We start from the raw sequence: 9,536 nt of genomic DNA, 5'->3' as shown, positions 1-9,536 counted from the left end.
ATTTTACTCAGGTTAAACACTTTTAATATACATTATCTTTCAGAAGAACAAAGTTAATCACTTCGGGGTTTTCTATTTCCGTTCCTTTCTGCAGCCATTTCTTCTTGGAGACCAAAGTGGTGTAAATTAAGGGCAGCAGTAATGCCATTCTCCTTAGCCTCAATATCCTAATTTGCACTCCTTGGTCTATAACACGACCACTGTATTGCAGATGATGAAGCCAAGCAAGAGGACTTAATTAGCTGGTCCCTGAATAATGTAGTTTTATCTTTCTGAGAGAATCTTGAGGATTGTTACGCCTTTGAGAACGAAATTGCTTTGAGTGTCGGTTGGATACATGTACTCACAATGTCAAGATGGTTTCTTTTGAGTATTTCAGGAGTTCTGTTGAAAAAAACCCCAATCTGATAACACCGCTCTCTGAAAACGATGGCTGTACACGAACCCTTTACACTTGAAATAGATGCAAATAAATACCTTGAGTTTCAATTGTTTTATTAATAACTGATGCATTTCCCATTGTTGCTTAGTCCCTTTCATTTCACTTCTAACATAGTTTTCTTTCTTCTTTTCTTTTCCAGTGGTCTTATTGTTCCTGAGAAAGACAGCAATGAAACAGTCCCAGAAGTTGTAGCTACTTCTGGATACGCCCTTCTGCATTTCTTCAGTGATGCTGCCTATAATTTAACAGGGTTTAACATCACATATAAGTAAGTAGTGCCGCTCCAAAGGGATGTTGCAGGTTGAGCAAAGCGAGGTTTCCTCTTTTCTCAGTTTTGTCTCGAAATAAACAATTACCACTGAAGTTTGTAATTATGAGTCGATACTTGAATTTAGATTTTTATCTTTATTATACCCTTGCAACGAGTAATCACTGTCATGTGCTCAACATTAACTTTAGTTGTCAGTTGTAAGCGTGGGCAAATGTTTGCTCAGAAAAACACCATGTTATTTATTTTATGTTATTAGATTTATTTTGTCATACTCGGTCAAACAAGCACATGCTCTTCTGCGTTCTGCAGAGGTAATTCTGCACAAATACGCTTTTTCGTACGTGCAAACATCACGCTTGGGACACTGGGCTCTACCTGCCGTGAGGGATCCTTGAGCAGCTTTCTTTGGGATGCTCTTTCTTATTCAGTGCTTGGATTGAGAGATTGAGTCTCTTCATCTGGCTCCTTTTTGGTCTGTAGTGGTTTTCTTACGGTCTTCAGTTCATATTTTAACTATCGTAGGTGGGTGCTATCTGTTCACTAACACAGATTAAGTCCTAAACTTTTAAAAAATAATTCCAGGGTACTCCCTAATTCATGGGCAGCTTTTAGAAAGGTTTGGTTATGAAGTAGATGATCTCAGCGTGGACATGCTGGCAGAGATAGAATTTCTTGCTTCTGGTGGCGATCATGGGCTTTAAACTTTTTCGCTCCTACAGCTGCAAATTATGTTTGTGCTGCACTGGGAGGTTTTAATTTGGGAGTAACTTGCAGAAAATCTCACCTGGTTCCAAAAAAATCGACTGCAAAATCCTTGGTCACAAGTGACTTTTTGCAAAAAATTGAAAGCTTTCCTTAAAATTAGTGCTTAATTTTTGAATACCGGTCTTGGTGCATTCATCCTTAAATACGCAGTGGATTCTTTGAAGAGTGGGGGCCGTCGAGCACCCATCGAAAGCTGCGGAAGGAAACAAGGAGCCTCTGCAGTTCCTTGAAACAAAGCAGCTGAAGCAGGAGTATTTGGAAAGTCTGATCCCATAGCCCATGCCACCATCTACTGCCAGCTGCCTGTATTGCACCGTTGCAGTATGTTCTTTTCCAGAATAACCTGCCTTTTCAAGTTCCTGTAGAAGATTGAATGTTTCTTTAACGCTTTGCTGTCTTCATAGTTTCAAACAATTTTCAAGTACTGTTTCGTGGTTTGTTTCTTCTATGCGTTCTGGTTGTCAGGTCTCTTCCTAACGTTTATTTATTTGGAGTTTAACAGGCTTTTTAGGTACTCCTGATGGTAGGTATTCAACCAGTACTTGTAAAATTATGGTCTCAGAGCCACAGCCTTTCTATGATTCTATGATTCTATGACTCCAGCTGGCAGTGAGGATATTGGGGATTAATCCCGATCTGTGAATTAGACTGATTGATACACCACAAAAAACCCGCAAGTTGGAAATGGATAAGATCTCTGAATTTGAGTTTTCACCAAGGATGTGCCTGGTTTTTGCCTCAGCTACATCACAGATACTATAAAATCAGAAATCATTCAAAACCGGCACATCTTCGGCTTGGGATTCATCTCAAGCGTAAGCAGATCCCAGAATAGCTCCTAATTGTGAGTAGTTTAGTACCAATTGCACAGACCCTACAAAAGCCTTAAGTGCTGATTACATTCTCACTGTTGGCTGTTTTAAGACAGTTCATTTGCATTACAAATGGCTAAAAGTCGGACTGATAATTTTTCAGAGGAGGTGCAAGTTTAACTCACTAAGTGAGGCAGCTCTATAGATAGTAGACAAGAGAACAAATCTCTGCGGGTCCCTCACGTCAGATTCTGGATGAGCAGCTCTTGTTGGTTTGTTCGTTAGCAAACAGCTGCGCTAATTTCTGTTCAGCATCACTCTTACGTTTGTTAATAAGAGGTTGGGCTGGGGAATCTGTTTCCTTACTGACAGACCTTCTTTCTCCCGTTTGCAGTTTCAATATGTGTCCCAATAATTGCTCCGGCCGAGGAGAGTGCAAGCTCAATAACAGCAGCAACGCTCTGGAATGTGAATGTGCCAAATACTGGAAGGGAGAAGCCTGTGACATTCCCTACTGCGACGATGATTGTGGGGCTCCTGAGAGAGGACGTTGCAACTTGAATGACACTAAGGCGTGTTTGTGCTCTGCAGGCTGGCAAGGTAAGCCTCCTGGTCAATGTAGAGAAGCTTTTGGATGCCTTTTCCTTGTGTGGCTCTTGCAGGTCAACTGGGAGTATTTAAGAATATTTTGCTTGACAAGTGTTAGCATGTTGACTAAGAATATGGTATCTACATTTTCATATATATAGATGAAAAAATCAATCTTAGAACCATAGAATCAAGCATAGAATCATAGAATGGTTCAGGTTGGAAGAGACCTTAAAGATCGTCTCTTTCCAACTCCCCTGCTGTGGGCAGGGACACCTCTCTCCCACCAGCCCAGGTTGCTCCAAGCCCCGTCCAACCTGGCTTGAACCCTTCCAGGGATGGGACTGCCACGATCTCCTCGGGCAACCTCTTCCAGTGTCTCACCACTCCCTTGTCATGTGGAGTGGGAGGGCGTCTGCCCCCCTGTAATCACAGCGAGGGGTAACAAGGCAGAGTGTCTGCTTTGCTGCGTCACAGATTCATCTAGTCTGGAACTGCTTTTTAGCTCTGAAGACAATTTTAAATTTGAAGTCTGTGGTTGCGGTTGGGTGATCGCACACCAAGTGCATCACAGATTGCTGGGGTGGGCAAAGAAATGAGGCCGTGCACCATCTGTGTTACCTGTGGTGCGGGGTATTGACCTCTAGCTGAAGTACAGGCTTTGTAAAAAATCAATTTAACTTCTAATCCTTATTTTCCTAGGTCCTGGCTGTTCAATTCCTGTTCCTGCGAACCAGTCATTTTGGACCCGGGAGGAATACTCTCTTCCAAAACTTCCTAGAGCATCTCACAAAACCGTAATCCATGACAATAAAATGTGGATTGTTGGAGGCTATGTCTTCAATCATTCTGACTCTCAGAAGGTTTTAGCGTGAGTATAAACCTAGATAATAAAGTCTAAGTAGGGGAACTTGGATTTGAGAATTATTTTTAGAAAATGCCATCTGACACGCTGTGCTTTTGCCTACACTTCATCTCCAGGGGAAAACAGCAGTAAGAAAAACTGAGGCTCACGTTAGAGACTTGGGGAAAAGCTGCTAAGGAGTGCTTCTGTGCCATTAGCCCTTCTTGATATGAGATTGTGTTGTATCTGTGTGACTTCAGAGTGTTTGGCTCCTTAATTAATGCATCCTGATTACTGTGGGTGTTTATGCGTAGAGGGTGAGATACTAAGCAGGGAGTGGCGTTTAGGATGGTGACGTTTGTGCAGTTAGTCAGAGAGATTTAACAGTGACTGAAATATCAAATAATAATTATGTGCTGCATGGAAATCCCCCATAAAGAAAAAAAAACAAAACCCAAACATTTCAGGCTTCCTCTTGAGCTTGGTAGTATTTGGGCAGATTTAGGCAAAAGATGAGTTTTCCCCTCAATTTTGTGGACCTAAGTGAGAGCTGCGTGTTCTGCGCCCACGTCCAGTGGTAACAAATGGTTCTTCTAAGGGAAGTTAAAGAGGGTTTGAAAATGCACACTTGGGTGTAGAATAGTTGCTGATTACGTCCACAATTTGCCCTTCCAAAGTCATGCCTGGATTTTCAACAGATACTCTGTGGCTTCACCGAACGCTTTCGCAGAGATGATTTTATTTTATGAGACTGTAAGCCTGGCAAGTGTAGTTCATTCTTTTATCTAAAAAGCCACAGGCCATTTTAAGGGCGAAGGGTTTATCTTGTTTGAAGTGCACAGAAAAAAATACACTCAGATGACAAAGGCCTAATTAAAAAATGGCTTTTAAGCAGTGGCAGGTGTTTTTGTTTATCTGTTTTTCTGCTCTTTTGGGTGGATCACGTGGTGTAAGTTGTCGTAGCTTCATACAACACAAGGCGTTATCTCTTCGTTTTGCATGGAAAAGAAAACTTGGGGAAACGCAAATCAACAAGTGGACGTTAAGTGACGGAGCAGGCTCGACCGAGTTTTGTAATCCTTGAGTAGTCTGGAAGTGTTTTTTGTTTGCCAAAATCTTGGTATATCTATGGCTTTCATTAAATCAAATAATTTCCCACATATCCCAGAAAGGACGAACAATAATCTTCTCAACTTTACCGTCTACTTCTTGAGAAATCAGTTCAATTTTTATTACACAGGTATGATCTTATCTCTGAAGAGTGGCTTCCGCTGAACAACACTGTGAACTCGGTAGAGATGAGATACGGTCATTCGCTGGCGTTGTATAAGGTAAGTTCAGTCCTGCAGACTCACCTCGTGGATGATTTCTCCATCTCCCCCGCGCCGGTCCCGTTCCATCGATCAATCTTCCTTTCGGAGAAGTGTTTCTCCTGCAGCAGCTTGTCTGTGGGTATCCCAGTCTGTGTAATGGTACTCCAGTGAGTCGTTGGACTGGAATTCTATCAAGTCTGTAGTTCCTTTCCTAGTGTGCTCCTTCTTTACCCTTTTCTCAGAGATTTTAAGGCTGACCGAGGTCAGTAACTCCATTATTTCCTTCTTACGGTCTGTGCTAGCAGGAGATGCCTGACGGCTGGACTTTACTGGGGCTTAGCTTGTTCCCCAGCTGCCTTTTGTGTAGACCACCTAAATATTTTTATGAGCTCTGTTGCCCAAGGCATCAAAGCAGAGCCACTGAATTAAAGATTTTTTAGCTCTGCTTCTGCAGTGGACGTGTGAATCCCTTCTTCCAACACGTGAACCAGCAGGTTTTTTTGATTCTTTCTTAACTTCGTTGCCTTGCTTTGGGTATGGGCCATGAGAGAGCAGAATGGCAAAGTCTTTGAAAAGGAAATGAGCCAATCCATTGCTGACCTTTGATTTTGGAATGTTAATTAGCTCATCACAGCGCAAGCATAATTAGAAGCACTTGAAAAACTCCACACAGCACTGTTCACAAACAGAACACTTGAGGAACCTGAGAAGGATGGAAATTCCTACCTGCTGGGGCTCATTCTGCGAACAGCTTTTCAAAAGAAAGATTGTGTTCAAAGAAGGGCAAGAAGAAAGGTTAAGAAGCACTAATGCATTCTCAGGTCTACCTAATCAAATACTATACCTTGAATATTTTGTTTAGTTTTGGGTCCCTCACTGCAAGAACAACATTGAGGTGCTGGAGGTGTCCAGAGAAGGACAATAGAGCTGGGGAAGGGTCTGGAGAACGAGTATGATGGGGAGCGGCTGAGGGAGCTGGGGATGTTCAGCTGGAGAAGAGGAGGTTGAGGGGAGACCTTTGTGCTCTCTGCAACTCCCTGACAGGAGGTTGTAGCGAGGTGGGGTCGGTCTCTTCTCCCCAGTAACAAGGGATAAAGCAAGAGGAAATGGCCTCAAGCTGCACCAGAGGAGGTTGAGATTGTGTCTTAGGAAAAAACGTCTTCCCCAGAAGGGTTGTCGAGCCCTGGCACAGGCTGCCCAGGGCAGTGGTGGAGTTCCTACCCCTGGAGGGATTTAAAAACCATGTGGATGTGGTGCTCAGGGACATGGGTTAGTGGTGGACTTGGCAGTGCTGAGTTAATGGTTGGATGTGGTGATCTTAAAGGTCTTTTCCAAACCAAACGATTCTATGGTTCTGTGATAAGTGGGTTTGCCATCAGTGGTTCTCAGGAATTTCCCAAGAAGCACCAGCTCTAGTGGGGAATTTCCCTGCCCTGCCTTGCCAGTGGGGAATGAGGGCTCCATTACACACTTTGGTGGGTTCATGACTGACTCTGAGATGCCTGGAGAAACCCACAAAGGAAACTGGGCAGAGTTTTGGAACTTATCTCTAACAGGATGATTAATAAAACCCTAAGAGATGATTAATAAAACCCTGTCTAATTATCCTGGCTCCCGTCTTTCCAAAGGGTTCTCATTTTTTGTTAGAGCATTAACTAAGAAGACGAAGCTTTCAGTGTAGGGACAAAGAGGAATTTCCATCATAACTGCCCGTGAAGTGTCTCCTGCTATTTGCATTTGCACGCTATGGGAGCGGTTGAGCTTGCTTATTAAATCCCCTGAGTTCAGGTACGTAACTCTGGGTGCTTCTGGGAGCTTCTGAGCTCCGTTTATAGTGAAAACAGACCTAGGTGGCAAAATCAGGGGAGCAAGTCAGCTCACCCAAAAGTGAGTACACCTTCCCTGCTTTTGATCAGTTGAATTATTCTCCAGATCTCACTGTATTTTACACACACACATATATATACACATATATATATTTAGACACTCGGCTAGCATACAGGCACCTAAATTTTGCTGTCTGTCATCTGAAGGTAAATCCTTCCCCACATACCCCTTCCCCTCTGTACCCTGCTGCTGGGTAAATTGTATATGTTGAAGGTGTTCTTTCATTACAGATTTGGGTACAGACCCTGGCAGTCGGGGTTGCTTTCGTATCGAATGTGACTGGTGAAGGAGATAATTTCTCCTTGTGAGAGGAGAAAAACTTAAGCTGCCAGAAGATAAAATGCAATAACTTAATTAATCACATATTAGGTCTTTCCTAAATGCCAAACTCGTCGGCCTCATTTCAAAACTGATGTTTTCCAGGATGATATATACATGTATGGTGGAAAAATAGATGCGACGGGGAACGTGACCAGCCAGCTGTGGGTGTTCCACATTCCCACGCAGACCTGGACCCAGGTGACACCGAAAGCCAAGGAGCAGTACGCCGTCGTTGGCCACTCGGCACACATCGTCACCCTGCAGGACGGCAGCGCCGTCATGCTCGTCATCTTTGGCCACTGCCCTCTCTACGGTTACATCAGCAACGTCCAGGAATACAACCTGAGTGAGTAGGGCCCTGCCTACTGTTCGCTTCAGTTCTAACAGTTGGAAAATTTGTTCAAACGATTTGTACTCACGTAGCAAAACAGAGACAGACGGTGTCTTCTTCTGTTTGTGTGTACAAGAAGTTCAGCTGAACTTCCAGTGAACAGGCAGGCACGTGCCTCCCGCTTTACACAGCTTTGTTAGTTCCCCAAGACAAAACAACTAATTGAGAGACAAAGCAGGATGACTGTGGGATAATTTACATTAATTCTCCTCTCTCCCTCCGGCAAAGCAAACACTTTGGAATTTATTTTTTTTATCCTGCGAATACAAGAAGCTGGACTCGTTCAGACCAAGTATCCACTTAACCTGATGCCCCTGTCTTCACAGCCTTAGGGGAACAGGGAACAAGTTTCTGAACTCCCATTATCTGTGATGTAATCTGGTCCCCGTATCTCTGGGAATAGTCCATACTGTGATTTTAAGATCCAGAGGTTTCCAGTACCTAACTTAGCTGCTCTGAAGTGGCTCTCTGGAGGTGTGTCCCTTGCTTCACTGACCCAGTAGGGAGTATAGTTAAGTCTAGGAAGTTCACAGTGAGAATGTGCTGCTTTTTCTCAGACATAGCAGCCCTAGCTGTGCTTCCGACCTGTTATCCTTGTCCTTCAGTCATCTTGATCCAGAGGTTGTCCTGGAGCCTGCTCTGGTTCACTGGTGGCCACACAAGCGAGCTTTCTGCCTCCAGGAGAAAGCCAGAGAAAACCAGGATGTGTGCGGCAGCGATTTGTTTCCCTGCTGTTCTGTTGTTGCTGCGTGTGGTCTTGCAGACTGTAAATTCCTTTGCCTTTTGTGTGCCTGATCTGCCCTGGAGTTTGGAAACCCGTGCAGGATCCCATTCTGCACTCGCTACACAGAATTGGTGTGTAATTTGACATTTTTGTTTCACTTGCTGTTGTATTATGTCTAGAGTGCTTCAAACCAAGGTTATTTTAGCGAGTGAGCTACAGGACCGTTAATCACATGCTAGTTTTTAACTGCAATGTTCTTCACAGTCATACTTAACTTGACTTCAGTGCTGTCTGGCTTTATATATATAAAATAAAAGTGCTCTTGGGTACCATTCCAGATCAAGCCACGGCGCTGGCATTTTCATGTCGTTGAAATGCAGCGTATTATTTCTGTACTTTTCATCTCTCACTTTCTTAGCCTGCCTGCAAAATGTAATAAATGACTGTAGAAGAGGTATTTCTGGCCTAATTAAAAATACTGGACAATACTTCTTGACAAACAAACTCCTTGAAGGAGAACACTTTTTGGATATGAAGCGATAGAGACGGTGTCTAAATCCGAGTCAAGGGAAACCCAATTTGCTTCCCTGTGCAATTTGTTGAGAAGTTATTAACGGAGAGACATCAGCCATGCTTTCTCCCTCGCTTTTTTCATTTCTCAGCCGCAAATACCTGGAACATTTTGCAGACGAGCGGAGCTTTGGTGCAAGGAGGGTATGGTCACAGCAGCGTTTACGATCCAAACACGAGATCGATTTATATCCACGGAGGCTACAAAGCGTTCAGTGCCAACAAATACAGGCTAGCAGATGACTTGTACAAATACGAAGTGGATTCTCGCATGTGGTAAGTGGTTTTTCTTCCTCTACACCACCCCATTATTTTTGTTTGTGGACAAGGGGTACAGAAGGATGTAAGTACTTGCATTCAAGGGGGATAAGGTGCTCTCTTATCTATTATTTTGACTACAAAGCGTTCAGTGCCAACAAATACAGGCTGGCAGATGACTTGTACAAATACGAAGTGGATTCTCGCATGTGGTAAGTGGTTTTTCTTCCTCTACATCACCCCGTTGTTTTTGTTTGTGGTGGACAAGAGGTACAGGAGGACGTAACTACTTGCATTCGGGGGGGATAATGTGCTCTCTTATCTGTTATTTTGACCCTTTACGATTAGAG

At 43.5% G+C, this 9,536-nt stretch overlaps 1 protein-coding gene across 1 annotated transcript; it reads left to right on the top strand.

The window, feature by feature from the left end:
- Window positions 1–581: 581 nt before the first annotated feature.
- On the top strand, window positions 582–9,204 carry LOC104278871 (attractin-like; the record flags this gene model as incomplete). The annotated part of the gene is made up of 6 exons (XM_009875984.1): window positions 582–710; window positions 2,685–2,890; window positions 3,581–3,749; window positions 4,963–5,053; window positions 7,346–7,589; window positions 9,021–9,204. Coding segments are annotated over 6 exons (1,023 nt in total), but the record flags the coding sequence as incomplete, so codon positions are not given.
- Window positions 9,205–9,536: the final 332 nt, after the last annotated feature.

This window comes from Apaloderma vittatum, unplaced genomic scaffold (assembly GCF_000703405.1).
Source record: "Apaloderma vittatum isolate BGI_N311 unplaced genomic scaffold, ASM70340v1 scaffold14999, whole genome shotgun sequence".
In the NCBI taxonomy this organism is placed as follows: domain Eukaryota; kingdom Metazoa; phylum Chordata; class Aves; order Trogoniformes; family Trogonidae; genus Apaloderma; species Apaloderma vittatum.
This window is presented reverse-complemented; position numbering and strand designations above follow the sequence as displayed.